Source organism: Ambystoma mexicanum, chromosome 6q (assembly GCF_040938575.1).
Source record: "Ambystoma mexicanum isolate Mex_15411 chromosome 6q, UKY_AmexF1_1, whole genome shotgun sequence".
Lineage (NCBI taxonomy): Eukaryota > Metazoa > Chordata > Amphibia > Caudata > Ambystomatidae > Ambystoma > Ambystoma mexicanum.
Genome location: NC_090937.1, coordinates 1,111,759,907 through 1,111,779,601, shown reverse-complemented (window position 1 = coordinate 1,111,779,601; position 19,695 = coordinate 1,111,759,907). Strand labels below are relative to the sequence as shown.

The following is a 19,695-nucleotide window of genomic DNA, read 5'->3' as shown; positions in this document are numbered from 1 at the left end:
TCAGACATGGGAGGACACTGCCAGGGTCCTGAACCCGAAACAGCAGCGTCTACCACAGACCACTCTGGTAGGCGCCGAGGTAGTCGAAACACCATGACTCTCAACCTTGGAGGGAACTCCGGTAGGCTGTGCGCCCTTGGCACCTGCACCGGTAGTCGTGCTGGATTGTACCGAGGACTGACTCTTGGCAGCAGCAGCACACGACGATTCTTTAGCCCTTCCGGTCAAAGAAGAGGACAAACTAGATTAACCTTCCGAAGACAACCCCGTAGGGCCCCTGAGCGCAGCAGCCTGGGGGCCGTTAGTCTTGACGGCCTCAGGTCTGCCGACGGAATGACCTAAAGAGCCCCGTAGGCCTTCGACCTTTGGAGACGGTAGCCTTAGAGGGCTCGGGCCTGCCAGAACCGGAATCTGAGGAGCCCTTGCCCATGGGAACCCCAGGAAGGAGTCACTGTGCTGAGGAACCGTGCTGAACAGAGGGTCTACCTTGCCTTGACGTGAGGTAGTGGCAACGATGTCCTTAAGATGCACAGGAGGAGAAGTGTGGAATATCTCACTCCAACGCGACAAACAATTCTTCAATGCGCTGTGACAGAGCGACAGTGCTTGAGAGTCCGAGGCAGGGAACGAGCAGTCGCATGAAGCGCATCTCCTGAATCCTCCTGCCGAGGCACCGAAGGGAGGTTAAATAAGATTGAAAAACAAAGAATGGGGAGCAAGAGGAAAGTTAAAAAAGTCACTGCGATTTCTGCCAGGTCTGACAGTCCGTGCAGAAAAAGGGACCGAGGTGAGGCACCAGAGGGCAGGGCGGGCTATTCCCACAACCAAGGCTGTGCCCCCACGTGCTGTACTAAATTTAAAGGGAAGCTCAATTTTTCACTCCCAGAAGTTCGGGTATCATCGAAATAGTAGCTAAAAAGTTGGGTATCCCATTGATGTAGATGGAGGTAAAACAGCAAAAACAAAGTCTTTCCCAACATGTTCTAAGTAGGACGATAAGGAGGCAAAGCCGGATCCAAACAATGTAGAGAGAAATATGGAATAAGATGTAGGCCATGGGCTCAACATGGGTGACCCCTAAACCCAAAGGAAGGAATTCTTACTGACTATTGTAGGCAGAGCGAATTGAATGTGTCAGTTGTAGCTGAGTTTTAAACAAATAGTAGGATTCAGCCTATCTCCTACAGGCTGCACAAAAGGACAACCAATTTAGATTGATTCAATTCTGACACGCCACCATGCAAAAAGTACATTTAGAAGAAGGACTAGCTTGGTCAAAGTCTAGGTTTAACAGAATCTGCATGTCCGGATATGTAAAAAAAATGCACTCTGTCGAATGCAGTAGGTTGGCCAGGGTTTGGAAGTACAGGCTTAAAATTAATGGTGAGAATGCTAAATTCTAGGGAGCTGAGGGGCAGGGGAAGCAACAGGTAACCGTATTGAGTTGCAACTCATCACTCTGGGGAGCAATTAGCAAGAAAGCAATTAATTTCAAAGCGATATCAGTAATGCCAAATCATGTCAGGGGACCAAGCATGGGAGTGACTCACAGCACACACTTCTAGTGGCTGTTTAAAGAACTCCAGATCCAGTCTGTGTCGGTAGAGACCTACACAATAAGGAATCTGTGAAAGAAAAATAATCATTAGAATAACAATTTCAAAGATTTTGAAAAAAATCGAGAATAGTGGCATTACAAAGTAGACACTTTACTAAATGTAACAAAGACTAAAACATACAGAAGTGTACAAAATAATGTCAATACATGGAAAACAAGCAGCAAACCATGAATGCATAAACATTTCCGTACCAACCTGTGGCTAATGACACCTGCATCTGCCAGCAGTTCAAAGATGCGCACTAATTGTACTCGTAAAATATCTCGACGCCTGCGTCGCTTCATGTTCTGTTTCATAAAGAAATTATTTATTTTGATTGGAAGAAAAAGAAAATATATTACATTGTCTATGTATAAACATTGCTGTAGTTTCATGTCTTAAAGTAGTTCAGTAAGTTAAGAGAAATTCCATAGAGACCTTTTCATTTGATTGCAAGTAGAGCTAAAGATGTCTGACCTCGCCAACTTTATGACATACACTCTGCACTTAAGCTTCTCATTCCCATACACAATTAACCAAAGCCCTCACTTGTAAGTTCTTAAATCTAGCAACCAGTGTTCCCTTACTGAACACAGCTTAAATGTTCGAAATCAAGACCTTATGGACGAGGCTTTCCACAAAAGACATGTTGTGTCTTAATACGTCAGAAAGTCATGTAAAACCATCCTCTTCACTTTTTAGATGCAAGGTTTGTATCCTAGACTGTGGATATCCTGATGGCATTTTTAAAATATCAATAGTTCATACTACATTTTTACTACGTGGTGCTCATATCCATTCTAAGCAACCTATTAAAACATTTTACAAAATGAATATTAAGTGACACAAAGGTTTTCCAATGTTAGACCCATCTCAAAAATATTGTACATCTTTTTCCATGGAATGGATTCTTTTTAATCAATACAGGTCAATGTAGCTCAATGCAAATTAGCAGAGACATTTCATGGTCCAAATGCCTCCTTCCAACAAAGATTACCAAATTGCGGTGATGCCCAGAAAGTTTGGCTTTCCAAGGGCAACTGGTGGTAGAGATAGAATTTCTTGGATGAGGAATACTTGGGAGGAATATCCATCAGAAAGAAAATTTCAGAGAGGTAAGTAATTTGTTCTTCCATTGTATTCCCTCATCCCAGAAATTCCTCATCTATGATCATCTCCCATGGCAATACGTACATCTGGAGAAGGGAGGAGAGCGAGAGGACACCACCTACACCAGAAAACAATGGAGGACCACTCTACCAAAGAGATTGTCCTGCCCTGAAAGGAAATCAAAGCAGTAATTGTTTGCATATGTGTGCCGCAATGCCCACCTAACCACTTGGCAAATGTTTAATACAGGTACCCGACCCTCTGCAGCGAAGAAAGGCAGCCAAGCTTCTGGTTCAACAAGCCATGAGACCCTAAAGTACATCTTTCACAGCCAGATGGTAGAATTCAGAGAGTTATGCAAGATTGTATGCAGTACCCCTGGGGTGCACTACAATAACCCTGAACTCCTGGCAATAAGGACCCAGCCTTTGGAATAAGTCTGAACTACACAGGTTGGTAGTGTGGTTGAGCAGCCAGGCTTATCTCAAGAGGGGTCAATGTGAGCAATAATGTTGTGACACAGAGCTTCCCAGTACAATTATCCAAATAAACATGAATACTCAATGTTTCTTAATACAAAAGTATTGATTTATTTCACAGTCAGTTATATAAGCCTTCTTCAGAAAGGGAGAAAAACATGCAACACTTAATTATACTTCAATACATTTTCTTAGTTTCTCTAAATCAGATGATACCCTTTAGGGATGGCACACAGACACTTCCTACACCCTTAGGGGACACTGTGGACATTGATTTATCACTGGTACATTTAGAGCAATACTGAGTTTGGTGAAAATGATAGAATAGAGGAGTAAAACAAAGGTTAACAAATAATTCAGAAACAGGTATGTACTTTTTTGAAACCTTACAATGCAGAATAAATTAACCCTTTCCTGGAGGAAAGGCCAAAGCACAAAGTCAGAGGTAAAGGGGAGTCTCTCAGGGAGCCAGGACACCCAATGTTAATTGCACAATGTCAAAGGGAGCTGAAGATCTTCTTTGTAGGTAGGTAAAAAGTCTTGCACAATGTTCTTAGAAATGTTTGTAGAAAATCGAAGACTTGAAGGACCACAAGCTGGGAATCTTGTGAGGGGCAAGTACCTCTGGTTAGAAGAAATGGTTCCCGCTGGCTTCTGTTCCTGTACAGCTCTGCAGATCTGTTCCTGAGCCTCAGTCATGGGGACAAGAGGGAGGACATCTGGGGACTCCTGCTCTGCAATGGGACGGTCAGCGGCAGCAATGGGCAAAGTTCAATTCAGCAGTTCTGCAGTGTTTCAGCTCCTCGCGTCTAACAGCAAATAGCAACACTGCGGTTCTCGGATACCACTTCAGACTTTCCTTGCTTCTGGGGTCCAGTAATCTGTTGAAGTGGCTTAGGCTTGGTCAGTCCTCCAACAGGGAAGTCCAGAGGATCTTCCTAGTGCTCGGGTCCGAACTTAAAAGCAACGCACACAATCTGGTGTTCCTCTCCCTGGCTCTTCGGTTCCAGCAGCAGTGGAAATACAACCAGCTTTGAGAGGATGTCCAGACGGGCTTACTTTGGAGTCGATTGCTCCCACCGACCCAAGGGGAGAGGTTGTCCTTGCAGGGCTTCTCTATTCGAGGTGAATTCGGAGCTCCAGCACAGCAGCAGGGCTTCACCGGGCAAACCAATGGTCCAGCAGTTGCAGTAGGCGTCTCTTCCAAGTTCTTCTTTGGATTCCAGTGGTCGACTCTGCCTTCCAAGCCAAAAAGCCTCACCTTTTATGCAGGTTTCTCCAATTCATTCGAGCCTAGCTGTCCATCACACAGCAGGGTGGCTGTCCTTACCTGACAGCCAGCCGGCCAATCACCTTTGGGTGCATTCCTGTAACCAAGGGGATTAAGCAGAGGGAGTTTCGAGCACCTCCCTCACTTCCTGCCCCTGCCAGACATACTGGAGCCAGAATCCCGCCAAACACAAAATGAACAAAGGGACCAAACCTGGTTTGGCGCGCAGAGTAAATCTCAAGAAGGACCTTCCCGACAAGAAATGGCCAAAAAAGACAACTGATCCATTTTGACAAAATGGGCACCAATGTGTGCCTTACCGTGGCTGTGAACGCAGCCCACGGTAAAAACACACAATGGAAGTAAAAAGTAAACAACTGCCACCAGTCATTAATCGTAGGAAGGGTAACAATAAAAATGTTACTTGAGAAACTACACAAAGGGGATACTAAGTATTTCCAGCACCCTATGGTAAGATAGTGTGGGGTTTGGTCTAGAAAGTTACAAAATGTAAGTAAAGTCATTTTCACTTCACTGCTCTTGTCACCAAGAGAAGGTATTTAAACCTATGGGAACTCTAAGACTTCCCTGGGCCACTGCAATGAAGGTGCTGTGTGTCACAATGTAAAGATGATGCCTATGGAGTTTGTCAGACTCCAAAGTCAAAAATAACACAGAGAATAAATCACATTAAAATTACATGAGTGATAAAACGTCCTAAAGTCAAGCAGAAAGAGCTAGGGGTCTCTAAGGTAGAGGGGAATTAACACAATCCTGAAAATCCCTGCAGGCACCAGTATAACCCACGAAAAGCTAGTCATTTTTCCCAAGAGACCGGGTTTCTGAGGGCCTGCACCAGATCAAGTGGATGGATTCACTCTTCAAATTTGGATGGGTGAAAGCAGAGGATAAAACACAGAAAATGTATTTATTTATTTTATTTTTTATTTAACTTTTTTTAAAGTGCTCACACAGCCCACAGGCATCGAGGCGCTATTAAAGGAATTGTTTGTTTTTTGATGAGTCATTGTTTTTTGTCTTAGTTGCGTATTTATAACGCGCTTAAACACCCAGAGGGTTCTAAGCACGGACCCGGGGATCGAACCTGTGTTGCTTCGTGTCGTCTTCCTTCCAAGGCACGAACGTTGCCGCTGAGCTATCCTCCCAGGAAATTGATCTTTTGAGAGAGAATTGGAAATCGGAAACAACCGTTGAAAGTGAGGTCTCACTCTCAAAGTCACCTTCTCCTTCGGATAAATAAAACTAGGGAGGTTTAACAGATAACACCTGAAGCTCACTCAACCATCTTGCGGATGCAATGGCTACCAGGAAAATTACCTTAAGGGTGAGCAATCTTAAACATGAATTCAAGGGATCAAATGGAGTGCCCATCAATAAAATTACCTTAAGGGTGAGCAATCTTAAACATGAATTCAAGGGATCAAATGGAGTGCCCATCAATAAACACTAAATGTAAGTCCCATGCAGGAATAACAAATTGGCATGGGGGAAATTGGTTGCACAATCCATGCAAAAATTGGGTAACTATCGGGATTGTGAAGAAAGAGCCTTGCTCGGATTTCCTTTTAAAAACAGATATGGTGACCAGGTACTCCGTTACAGTGCCAATTTGTCAGCCCTCCAGGACCAACAAAACAGAAAATTCAAAACAGAGGATGGAGGACAGGTGAAAGATTCAAACTGTCTTTCCCAAAATCAATGTAAGGATTTAACCTGTAAGGATAAATGGACATGGTGGCCTGCCTCCGATCTGAAAAGCGTACATCCATGTCACAGTACGACTTATCCATCTCATTCTTTGTATCTTAGGCTCAGTAGCCAAGCATGAAGGTTAAAGCTGCTGAAGTTTGGGTGAAAGACCCCCGTTCCTACTCATAATGGAGGACAACTCTTAATGGGAAGAGCCAGGGGGAGTGGGTAGATGGATATGTCCCAAAGTACCACATCCTCTGGGCCCAGTCCAGAATAGTCAAAATCAGCATGGGCTTAAACAGGTGCAGCCTCTTGAGAAGCAGCAGTATGACAGGCATCTGAGAGAATGCATAGAGGAATTCCACTCAACTGTCAGTGTGTCCCTAAAGCGTCCTGGTGAGGACATTCCCTGCAGCAGAAAAACTCCTGTTGACACTGGAGGCAAAGGTGTACACCTGCTGGGTCCCAACCCATTAAGAAAAAGATCTCCTCCAGAACTTCCTGCAGAAATCCCACTTGTGGGAGGCCGAAGTCGGTTTGCTCAAGACATCCACTAGGACATCCTCTGTCCAGCTAGATGGCCCACTGACAGACATGCTTTTTTCCACATCCAGAAAACCCAATAATATTGCTCCTCTGCACACAGACAAGGAACACACACCACCTAGTTTCTTAACGTAATCCATGACCAACAGTGTGTCCATGAGTCACAGCAGACATTTTCCCACCACAGAGTGGAGGAAGACAACATGGACCCGCCTGCAGCCCTCATAAATGTACATGCACTTGGGATTCCGTCAGAGACCACCACTAAGGTCCAAAAGGTTAACGCCACAACCCTTCAAGGGCGCAGTCATAACCACTGTTAGTTGGGGCCAGGGTTGATGGAACAACGGTCCTCTCAGGCGTTTGTCTTTCAGGAACCACCTAAGAGATCCCACAACACAGTGAGACTGGGAACTGGAGAGACATTTTGCTCTGGAACTGATTGCGGAGCAGCCATTGAAGCAACCTCATGGACAGTCTGGCCTCTGGCACTACCAGAATGCAGGAAGTCATGAGTCAGGGTAGGTGGAGAAAGGCAGACGATGGAGCCATCTTCTAAGATCGGAAGACATGAACCATCTGGAAGACGTTTGCCAATTGATCCTCGGTAGAGGAAGCCAGGCGAGTGTCCAGGACCGCACCAATAAATCGGAGGGGACCAAGACAGTCCTCCAGGTAGGGGATCATGAGTATGCTTTCCCTCCTCAAGCAGACACAACCACTGCCAGCAGCTTGGTGAAGGCTCTGGGTGCCGAAGAAAGTCTGAATGGCAGGACTTTAAATTGATAGTGGAAGGATCCCAACATGAACATCTGATACTTGTGCATTAGATGGATCGGCACATGGAATTAGGCGTCCTGGATAGCCAAGGACACCAATCAGTGCTCCACATCGAGGGCTTGGGGGATCTGGGCCATAGTGACCATCTTTAACTTGTCCTTTCACAGGTGCAAGTTTAAATGACTGATCCAGAATAGCATGCAAGCCCCAGTCCTCCTTCAGATCCAGAAAGTAAATACCACCAATTCCTGCCTCATTCTGAAAGAGCACCCATTCTACGTCACCCTTCATCAGAAGGCGCCACACCAAACGCAATAGGAGAGGGTCTGGAGGCAAAGAGGGACTAGTCGGAAAATGGTATGGAGGGTACTGCACAAGGGGGATGAAAAAAAATCCTGTCCACCATCTGCAAGGCAATGTATTGGACCTGGTATAACATTCCTTGTGGAATAATCGTGATTCTCCCCACCCCTTAATTGGGTATGATGATTGTAGTCTTATTCACAGCTGCTTTGTATTTGGGCTTGCAGAGGGCACTGCAGAGGTGGCAATGTCACCTCTCTAAGCTTCCCGACTGTCTCTGGCAGGGAGGGCGTGGCTTAGCTGCAGTTTGCCTGAAGTCGCCAGACACCTTTTACAGTGGGCATTCGAGAAGGGACAAAAAACCATTCCTCTTGTTGTGGGAGCAGAGATTTACTGAACAGCTAACCCCAGGTACTTTACCATGGCTTTTGAAGACCAACCTCATGAGGAGGGAGTAGGCATTGGCTTCAAAGTGATTGTGCCGATCAAAAGGCATGTCCAGGGGCTTCACCTGAAACTCTGGAGCAAACTCGAAGGTCATTATCCAGAAGTGCTTTTGATGACAGTACTCATGGTCATAGCAAGCGCAACAGTCGGCAGAGTCAAGGAACAAATGCATGGTATGGCATGTGACGTCACTGCCATCCTGCATGAGGGCATTGAAGTGCTCTCTCATGTCTTTCAATGGGAGATTCTCAGCCGCCTCTAACACCAAAATCCACAGGCCAAAATAAAATTTGGCTACGGCGCAAGACTAGCTAAATGCCCTCAAGGAAAGGCTTTCCAAGGTGAACACATTGTGTCCCCAAGCACCCACTTCTTACTCTTCTTGTCAGAAGGCAAAGAGGAAAGCTGCTTGATCTTTAAGCTGCTTGAACCATCAGGCTCTCCAGATAGGATAGGGTGGAGAGAAGAATATATTACTTACCTTTGGTAATGTTATTTCTGATGGCTATTCCTCAAACTCATCTTGGCTTCCTCATCTAAGATGTATTCTGCAGGAGCAGCACAAGTTCAGAAAATATTTGACCACCAGGGGGTGCTATGCCATATCATTGTCGAAAGCCCTTGACACTCCTCTACTTCGCATCAGGATGCAACGTCAATATAAATATCTGGCACTGCGCCCCTGACCGCTGTTCCAATTTCTTCCCCATTTTGTTCAGTCGCATTAGAGAATATTGTGTCATATTCCATACAAGAACCATATGACCGGTGGGCTAGCCTGGACATTACGATAGAGAAGGAGACGCTTATGAAAAGCTCAGGCGGCGCAAACTGCAATAGAAAGAAAATTACCAAAGTAATTTATTCTACTAATTGATCGTGTCCTCCCACGGATTCCTCATCTTAGATCAACTCCCAAAGCAGTACTCGCTCCTGATAGGAGGATGGAAAAGAGAGACACTCCGGTCCTGATAACCTTACAAAGAATCTTATAAAACTGCTCTGCCAAGTCAGGCATCATGACCCAGGTGCCCAGTAAACAATGCTTTGCGAACGTGTGAAGGAAAGACCACATCTCTTCTTGGCAAATGTCTGCAGTGGGAACTCCCTGTTATAACAGTGGGAAGCCTGCCATTCCCCTAATTGAACAGTCCTTCCAGAAGTGAATTACCTGCAATGTTGTAGCAATACTAGCTATCCCAAGATGGTTTGCTTCGTAATGCTTTTCCTCATCTGATGGCCTGCGTATCCCACAAAAAGCTGGTCGTCAACCCTGAAACTTCTAGTTTGGGTAATATAGAAGCTCAGGGCCTTTCTATGGTCCAGTCTTAAATGTCTCCTTGGAAGGATTAGGAGGAGGATAAAAAGATCCATCACTACCTTAGGAAGGAAAGAAAAACTCAAGTGTCACCTTATCTCTGGTAAAAACGGTACACGGTGGTTTGTACAACAGTGTCTGGAGATCGCTCACCCTGCGCAGTCATGATGGCAGTCAGCAACTCTGTCTTTCAGGAAAGAAGCCTGAGCAGGCAAGAGTGCATTTCTGCGAATGGAGTGCCCAACAAAAATGTCAGCACCAAGTTCAGGTCCCATGCCTGCACAATGAAAGGAGTAGGAGGGAAACTTGTAGGTCAATGCTTTGAGGAAATGGAACGAAAAAAGGTACTTTAAAATTTGAGCCTTGGTCAGGTGTCCTCTTGAAGATATAAAGTGCTGCCAAATAACCTTTGGCTGTTGCCACCTGGAGACCTAACCTCGCAATGTGCAACAAAAAGGAATGTACCACAGCAATGTCTCATGTTAGTAGGTCCAGCTCTCTAAGCTCTGTGCCAGCTGCAAAATATTTTCCAATGATGGCAGCAAAGAGCTTTTGTTGCTGGCCTTCTCGCCGAGAGAACACCTCAATTACATCTTCCAGAAGGTCCCAATCGCTGTACTTCATCCTCTCAGAAGCCAGGCACAGGGATTGAGGATACTGATGTTGGGATGGAGGATCAGACCTTCTTGCTAGAGCAGGTATGCTCGATTCAAGAGGTGTCTGGAGGGCAGATGGCCAAATACAGAACACCCAGGTACCTTCAAGCCCAATCTAGGGCTATGAGGATCATGGTTGCACAGAACCACTTGAAGACATGTGGCATGATGGGAATTGGTGGGAACGCATATAGCAGTAGATAATTCCAGTTCACCACAGAAGAACCTCTCAGGGGAAAATCCCTGGAACGGAACAGGATGCACTTCCTGTTAGATCTGGATGCAAACAGATACACTTGAGAGAGAAGATCTCTGTAAGGACTTCCCAGTATAGCTCCCAAATTGTAGGAGACCAAGCCCTACCTGCTCAGGTTGTCTGCCACTGAGTTGTTCTTCCCAGCCAGATTAATTGCCGATACAGAGATTGCCTTTGCATTGCTCACTACCAGAGTTGCATTGCCTCTCTGCACAGTGGTAGTGACACAATGCCCCTCCCTTGTTGAGGTAGTACATGGCCACAGTTTTGTATGTCATGATCAGGACTGTTTTACCCTGTATTCAGGGAAAAAAGGCCATCACCAGTCAGTTTGTCCTCAACTCTAGAAGGTTTATGTGATGTTTCGCCTCTGCTGGGGTCCACAGACTGCTCACCTCGAGCTTGTTCAGGTGTGCACCCCAGGCCTACAGCAAGGCATCCGTCACTATTGTTACATCCATCGAGGATTGCCAAAAGGGTTCTCCTTTCATAAAGTTCTTCTTGCTGGACCACCACAGAAGGTGCTGAGTGATCCTGGTTGCGACCTATAATGGAACCCTCATTTTGCTTAGGGGTTCTGACAGACTTTCTGCTGGACTTTGTCCTCTTGGGAAAAGCCTTCGCCATCAGATGAGTTCAAGCCCGCTCTGATGAACTGGAGGGTTGTGAAGGAGTCATCTGGGACTTCTTGAAATTGAGGGAGAAGCTCAACATGGGGAGGGAGTGGCAGACATGGCCTAGATGAACTCAGCCTTCTACTCTGAGCAGACACCGATGAGCCAGTCCAAGTAAGGGAAGACCCAAATCCCCTCCCTTCTCAAACTGGCTGCCACCACCGCCAGCTTGGTGAATACCCTCAGGGCAGAGGTGAGCCTGAATAGCAATAGTTTGAATTAGTAGTGTGTATTGTCAACCATGAATCTTAGGACTTCCTGTGCCTGGGATGAATCAGCACATGGAAGTAAGCATCCTGAAGATCCGATGACAGTAGCCAATACTGAAATTTCAGAGCCTGGAGGATCTGCAAAAGAATTAGCAGCTTGAATTTGTCTCTCAGGAGAAACTTGTTTAAGCACGTTTAAGAGTACCATCCACAATTAATTTCTGCTAGAGGAATGCGTTCTATTGCACCTTTCTGCAGCAGAGAAAATATTTCCTGCTGCAGTAGAGGGTCAAGATGTTTTCAGAATCCTGATGGAACAGGGACAGGTGGGTGGTGTCTGATGAAGGGCAGACAGTACCTTTGGAAGACTGCTTGACCCGCATGTCCATAGTAATGGCCTGCCATTCTTCCTAATAGTGGGCTAGACGCCCTCCCACCGGAGGTGTGTGAAAAATTAGGAAGGTTTTGTTGCCGCTATTGCCCCATACGGAACCGAAGAGAGAGGAGGATCGATTTGCCTTCACCCTCCCCTCCCTCTTAAAGGTTCAGGGAGCCTTCTTTGTCTGGAGGGGGTGTGGCCTCTTCCTCAATGGCCAAAGGCTCCATAATAACAAAAGGGCATTTTGCAAGTTGGAGCCTGTAATGGATGATGACGTGTAGCAGCATTCAGACTTTGCAGCTTCTATTAGCAGTTCTCAGCCTTGGAGGAAAAGAGGCTGTTGCTGTCGAAGGGCATGTCCAATAATTTAGCCTGAACATCAAGTGCAAAACATGACTTCCTCGGCCATGAGAAAAGTCTCAGCACTGAATTGGTGCCCATTGTTATCACCAGAGAATCAGATGTGTCCCAGCTAGACTGTAAAGCTGGGCACATTGCCCGTTTCATCTATAATGTATACTGAGAGAGCAGGAAAGAGTTCAATGCTTTGACGGCTATGCACACTGAAGTAAATATTTGCTTAACCCAGGCATCCACCTTTTTGTCAACCCTATCTATGCGGCAAAGATGGGTAAAGCCCCCAACGTGGCTTGGTGGATCACTCGGCTCTCTGCTGGGCTAGCATGCTTTGCTAATAAGCCAAGTTCCGTAGATAGAGACCCATACATCTTGGAAAGCTCACTCGTTACTGCTGGCACCAAGCAGGGCTTCTGCCAAAGCTCAATAAGGGGATTTCTGAAGGCTGCATGAAATGGTAGGATAAGATCCTTCTTTGGACCTTTGTCCAGAATGTCAGTAAGGTTGTATTCAGTGACCATCTTGGTAGGGGGTTCTCAACCTAAGCCTCAGACATAATCCATAACAAACCAGTAAGATGCATTGGGGAGAACATAAAGGTCTTGGGCATATAAGCAAATCTTGGGAGAAGTGTACTGTCCGCTTGCCCCTGGGTTACCAGTAGCCAGGTCATCAAAATGGATCACTTCCACCCTAATAATCAAATTCTTTTGAACGAGAACATGAAGTCACACCTCGACCTTGTTGCATAATAACACTGATGGGTTGTCAAAATTCAACGCCAAAGCAGCTTTGTGAAAAGTCAAAGTGGTGCAGCAGTAGACGAAAAAAGTTCTGGAGGTCTGACATGTTGTACTCTGGCCTTTTGAAGAGGCCCCATTTGATTTACTTCGCGGGTGGGCTCAAAACCTTGTTTGGCCTTCGACTCGGAAGTAGTCGATGGTACTGCCTTCTTGAAAAAAGGATCGTCATTTTTAACCTGAACTGTTCCCACTTCTCTTCAGTCGGATTAAGATGGGATCTTTTATCAGTGTGTCTGATGAGGAGCGTCTCCTTTTCTTTTTCTATAAAAAGTGATGGGAATCAATCTGGGCGAGGGACCTCTTATGCTTATGTGACTTTCTCCAAAGGTCGCTCAGTCGACCTCTACTTGGTTGAAGATAGTCAGAGTTTCACTTTTGAGCGCCTCTCCTTCAAGGCCATCAGCGTCATGGACTGGCATGCGCCACATTCAGCCATCTTGTGATCGACGCCAAGACACCACAAGCACAACCTGCGTGTATGGTTAAGTGACATTTTATTGTCACAATTCTTATAGCACTTGAAACCCAAAGGCTTCGGTGTCAACATTGTGTGGAATTTTTCAAGTGATCAGGAAAACGTAAAGTTTTACTGAGGTGTTCCTATTGTTGCATGCAGAGAAACAGAACTGAGGTCACGGGTGAGGTGCTGGCTATGTTGATGCCCTGTGTGGACCCAAAGCAGAGGACTCGATGCGAATGCTACACGGTGCTCCCTGGTGGCCCAAAAAAGTATCTGAAGTTGTGCTGCTCCCGCAGAATACGTCCAAGATGAAGAATCTGTGGGAGGACACTAATCATTAGAAAAGCCAGTTCAGAGGATGCTGTGCAGTGTTTCAGGCCCAGTCACTGGTTCCACACAGTCACTGAGACCAGATTCTCTTCGGTTTGCCAAACCAGGACTTCCATTGCCAGGTGAAGGGCAGTGTTAAGATGGATTTTCAGAATCAGCCCAGAGGATAGATTCAGGGAAGTCACCCTACTCTGATGAACAAGGTCAAACACTAATGTCTAGCCAAACTATCCTGGTAGTGTGGTTGAGAATCAAGCCTGAGATGCATGAGGATGCAAAAGTGGTGAAGGGTTCAGTTTGGCGCGCACACACATAGCACTCAGAATACACATTAGGCAAAATGTATAACAATACGACATGCATTACTTACCGTAAAAGCATTTGTGATGGTTGTATCTGCTTAGATTCACATGCTGTGCATATGGTCCGACATCCAGTGGTAACCCCGGAGTATTGCATCTTGTCTTTCGAGACTCGAAAGGGGGCGTCGACATGGGCATGCCTGTAACACTATCCCTACGTGACGAGTAGTGTACCCAAGATCCCACTGATTGTATTTTTTCTGCCAAGAGGGAGCCTTATGACTATCTTGAGTGAGAAGTCGTAAGACGACCATCTTCCTTCCATCCGAGCGGGGAGGAAGGGAGGGCGCATGTGAATCTAAGCAGATACAACCATCAGAAATGCTTTGATGGTAAGTAATGCATGTCTTCTGATGTTTATTGCTTAGAATCGCGTGCATGCTGTGCATAGACTAGTGAGCAGTACCCGGAGTTGGAGGCGGGTTGTGAGAAGGAACAGTAGTGAAAAGATGTCTTAGTACTGCATGTCCCACATGAGAATCAGACCTAGAATGAGTGTCTGGGCAATAGTGTTTTGTAAAGGTGTGTACAGAAGTCCAGTTTGCCGCTTTGCAAATGGACTCAAGGGGAACATTTGCAATGAATGCTATGGTCGCTTCAGTGCCTCAAGTGGAATGTGCTCTATGCTTGAAGGGCATCTCTCTCTCAGCAAGAGTCTAGCAGAGTGTAATGCATTTGACAATACACCTAGAGATAGTGGATTTGGAGACTGTCTCCTTCTCTTCCTGACGCTAACGAAACGAAAAACTGATTAGTCTTTCTAAGTGGCCGAGTTCTTTCCATGTAGAAGATGACAGCTCTGCGTACATCCAGTGTGTGCAGGGTTCTTTATCCCAGGCTTGAAGGATTTTGAAAGAACGTTGATAGTTCTATTGACTGGTTCACAGGAAACTTTGAAATGAATTTCAGCGCAAATCTAGGGTGAGTGCGCAGAACCACCTTGTCTTTGTGAACAGTTACGAAGGGATCTTGGACCGAGAGCACTTGTAGTTCACTTACACTCCGGATGTAGGTAATAGCTATTAAAAAAGCAGTCTCAAGGGTGAGGTGTTTAAGATTTGCCTTGTGAATGGGCTCGAATGGAGCCCCCATAAGCCTAGTCAACGCCACGTGTAGGTCCCATCCGGGAGCTGGGTTAGAAATGGGAGGGTGAATTCCTTTCACTCTCTCCATGAAAGCTTTAATAACTGGTATCTTCCACCATGACACTTTCTATTGTGATGTAGTGTAGGTTGAAAGTGCAGCTAGGTGCACCTTTATGGATTTGAAGACAAGGCCTGAGTCAAGTAAATGAGTTAGGTATAACAATGTGTGTGGGAGAGCAGTTAATCGAGTTAATGCTCTTTGAGTTGCACCAGATGACAAACGTTTCCATTTACTGGAATAGCAGTATCTGGTGTTCGGCTTTCTTGCTTCCCTGAGAATGTCCATACATCTCTGAGGGAGTTGCAGGTGTCCAAACTCTATGACCTCAGGAGCCAGGCCGCTAAATTCAATGTCTGCAGCCATGGGTGAAGCATCTCCCCTCGGTCTTGCGACAACATGTTGTACGGGCAAGGCAATCTGAGTGGAGGAGCTAGGGACATCTCCATCAAATGAGCAAACCAGGGTTGGTGGGCCCACATGGGTGCCACCATTATCATCGTGACTGGTTCCTGGCGCATCTTGTGCACGATCTTATTGAGACGGGTAGTTTTGTGGAGGTTGGGTGTGGGGGGAGCGTAGACAAATTTCTCTTACTATGTTATCCAGAGTCCATTTCGCTTGGAACGGTTCTGGGGGTACCTGGAGGCGTAATCTTGGCATTGAGCGTTCTCCAGAGTAGCAAACAAATCAATCTCTGGGAAGCCCCATTCTACGAAAATGTTGGAGATGATGTCTACGTTTAATCGTCATTTGTACTCCTTGGGCAACGGGCAGTCTCTGCTAAGTAAGTCTACCAGAAGATTGAGTTCCCCTGGAACATGTTGTGATAGCAGGAACATGTTGCGTTTGAGAGCCCACTTCCAAATGTTCTGAGACATTTTGGACAGCCGTGGAAAATGAGTGCCCCCTTGTTTGTTCAGATAGTACATGGCCGTGGTGCTGTCTGTTAGGATGCAGTTGTGTCTGGAAAGCTTTTAGTGCTTTGAACACTGCCAACAGTTCAAAGCAGGTTTATGTTGTTGGATGCTGTGTCGGACGACCAAACTCTGTGCAGTGTTTGGTTGAAGCAGTTGAGCTCCCCACCCTGTAAGAGACGCATCTGTGGTTAGAGTGGCTTCCACTGCGGGGGTGGTAAAGGATTTCCCTTTCAAGAGGTTGTCCCCCGACCACCACTGCAGCTAGAGAACGAGGGCAGGCGAGACAACCACTAGATTGTCCCACTGTCCACTGGCCTGAAACCACTGGCTGTTGAGCCACTCTTGCATTGGGCGCATGCGCAGGCGCGCGCGAGGAACCAAGTAGATACATGACGCCATCATTCCTAGCAGACTTCGAGGATTCAGTCGCACAGTTAGTGTTTCCGCCTTTCGATGCATGGATTGGCACAACCCGCAATCCTGCAGATTGTGCTCTTCCCCCCCAGGCAGCCTAAACAAATCCTGTGGAGGTCAGTAACTGACATTTGTCTACGGCAATACTTGCAGGGCTTGAAGCCAGAGGCCCTGCAAGGTAGGTGTAAAGAAATCAAAGCTTACAAAAAAGTGGCATTCCTGAAGCTTACAGAATGTGCGGAAAATAGGAACTGGAGAACGGCGGTTAGCCCCATATATACTGGCCCGACGTCACATATGGCACAAGTTGAGTAAACTTGACAAAAGGGAGCTGCACTGCACTCACCAGTGGAGAAAAGGTTTCTAAAGGCAGCTAGTGCTGGAGATAGAATACCATAGGGGAGGAATGTATGGAAGGAATCCATTAAAAATACCCTTTCTGAAGCAATACTCTCCTTAAAGAAGAGTTGGTCACAATTCAAGATGATCTGTTGTGCCAAAATGCTTTCTTCAGAGATGAATGCATCATACATTAAGGTAACAAATCAAGTACAAATGGAAACTGCTATTCCAGAACTGTGCACCTTACAACTTTAGAATGGTTCAAAAGTGTCAATTTAAAAAGCAAATGTGTGAACAGGTGTTCGGGTGCTGAAAAGAAGTACTAAATAAGTAGTAAGTCTAGGCAGTTCAAATGAGGTAACAAAAAAAAAAAAGTAAGCCAGCCATAAGTAAGGAAAGAAACATATGCTACTTATCTACCAGAGCAGCAAATAAAGAGGAAGACCCCTTTTTTGCCTCAATTACCTTGCTCAACTCATTTATTTGGGAGGAAATAATTGGCTCTCAGTGTTAGCAGTGCAGGGGGATCCGTGCCCGTCATGAAATTCTTTGTTTTGTTTTACACTGCACATATCGCCTTACAAAGAAGTGCAGTAGCGGTAAGTTGTATCCTTTTCCATTTTGTTTTTAGTTACTTTATGGTTACTCATATTTGTCAAGGACGGGCTTGTGGCAATTGCAGTAACATGTCTTGGACTCTTTCCTCTGACAGAAAGACCAACCCTCTTCTGTGTTTAAGACAGCTCCTAGGAACTGTTTGGTGTGCTTGGCACTAGTCTTGATTTTTTTCTCGTTGATGGAGAAGCCCAATTGAAAGAGAAGGTTGATCTTTGAATGTTTTGTCTGCAAATCAGGGGAGACTCCCCTGTAATCAGCCAGTTGTCCAGGTAAGGGTACACTGGGATTGCCTCCTTGTGCAGGGGTGCTGCCACCACTGCCAGTACCTTTGTGAATACCCTTGGAGCAGAAGCTATTCCGAAGGGCAGCACTTTGAATTGGTAGTGCTGGTTCGCTATCTTGAAACGCAAGAATCTTCTGTGCGCTGGGAACATTGAAATATGAAAATAGGCATCTTTCATATCCAATGTTGCCATGTAATCCCCTTTTTTAGTAGAGAGATTACCTCTTGTAGCGTAGTCATGCAGAACCTTTGTGGCCTGACATATTTGTTTGCAGGGCGCAAATCTAATACTGGGCGCATTGTTAGATCTTTCTTTGGCACAACCAAGTAAGTTCAATAAATACCCTTGTTTACCTGGTTGGCCAGGACGATTTCCTCGAGGATGCGTTGGTCTTCTTTGGAGTGGGGATTCTTGGCGTGGGGCGCGATTCAGGGTTTGATTTTGATTTGATTTATACCGGGCACCTGACTAAATTAATCGTGTCTGGGCGCAGATGTCAACAAAAACTAAAAGCAACAAGGCTTCTTCAAAGCTATAGCCGGCCAGAAACAACCATACACAGTTCAATAGTCATACCTGATGATATTCTCTCAGCAGACCAAATACGGCTTTACGGAATGCAATTAGGGTTTTCATTTCTCGGATAGTTCTCGGAAGGTTGTTCCAGAGTTTTGGTCCATAGACACTAAATCTTCTGTCCCATTTGCTTACGCATCTATACCGTGGTACTTTCAACAAGTTCTTGTCACTAGATCATAGATGGCGAGCAGGGATGTAGGACAGGATTTTATCCAACGGATATCCAACATTTGAACATGCTAAAGAGGATCTTGAACTCAATGCGCTCTTTCACCGCCAGCCAATGTAGGGATCTCCGTAGGTTGGAAATGGGGAATTATTTTGTTACCCTAACCACCAGTCTGACTACCGCGTTTTGCGATACTTGCCCGAGAAGCTCTAAACAATATCCGTCCGGTACAGTGGATAGCACCCATCTCTCTGAGGTGATTCCCTCCCATGCTTGGGTGAAGTTGGAAATGCGCCCTCCCTACGAGAGGCATGGGAGGGCAACTGAAGTGGGATGTCACTGCTTCTGAGGTGGGGAACCACCTTTGGAGGTGGAACCCCTTCCCCGACCGATCCACGCGGTCCTCTCTGGTAATTTTGAGAGACTTGGCCCCGATAGCTCCCACAGACCAAACCCTGATTTTGGTTATAGGAACCCCTCTGGGGAAATTGTCCTCTTGTGCGAAAAAAATTGCTGTTTCCCCTTTGGCCTGGTTTATTAGTCAATTGGCCCAATGATTTCAATGCATCATACTCCTCCTTGGCTGTCTTCAAGGCATCTTCGACGGCCTTACCAAAAGAGTACATTGGGCTGAAAGGGCATGTTAATGAGAATAGCCTGCGTCTCTGGCTTAACGCCCGATTGGCGTAACCAATTGTGACGCTTAATAATGGTACCCTCAGCTATGATTATTCCGGCGTTGTCCGCGGCGTCAAGGCCGCTCTTTAGCAAACAGCTTGACACTGCCCCCCCTTCTACAGCCATCAGTGCTAACCGAGTTTTGAGGGGTTATGGGGCTGAAGAGAGTAACAATGAGACTTTGTCCCCTTTATGGCAGTTATAACTAGCTAACAAGGTCGACTTATTATCCATTCTGGTCTGGAATGCAGCAGAAGAGGCCACCTTCCTGCCCATTGTGTAAAGCCTCTTGCTTTCTTTGTCTGGGGGAGCCTCAGATGAGGGTAGGGAAGTACCTGCTATTTTTCTTGTAACAACTAGCAAGTCAGGCTTTAGTTGACCCCTAATGTACAGTGGGTCTGAAATGTTATTCAAAGCCTGGGTGGTGGTGGTGGTCCTCCTCCTCCTCCTGGTGGTCCTCCTCCTCCTCCTCCTCCTCCTCCTCCTCCTCCTCCTCCT

At 46.1% G+C, this 19,695-nt stretch overlaps 1 protein-coding gene across 6 annotated transcripts in view; it reads right to left on the bottom strand.

The window, feature by feature from the left end:
- The window catches only part of FRYL (FRY like transcription coactivator), a 3,055,992-nt gene that overhangs the window by 1,894,677 nt on the left and 1,141,620 nt on the right, over positions 1–19,695 (bottom strand). For all 6 annotated transcript variants that reach the window (XM_069631694.1, XM_069631695.1, XM_069631691.1 and 3 more), the window contains one exon: positions 1,815–1,906. In XM_069631694.1, coding sequence (XP_069487795.1) covers positions 1,815–1,906 — 92 coding nt within the window. The remainder of the gene's footprint in view (positions 1–1,814; positions 1,907–19,695) is intronic.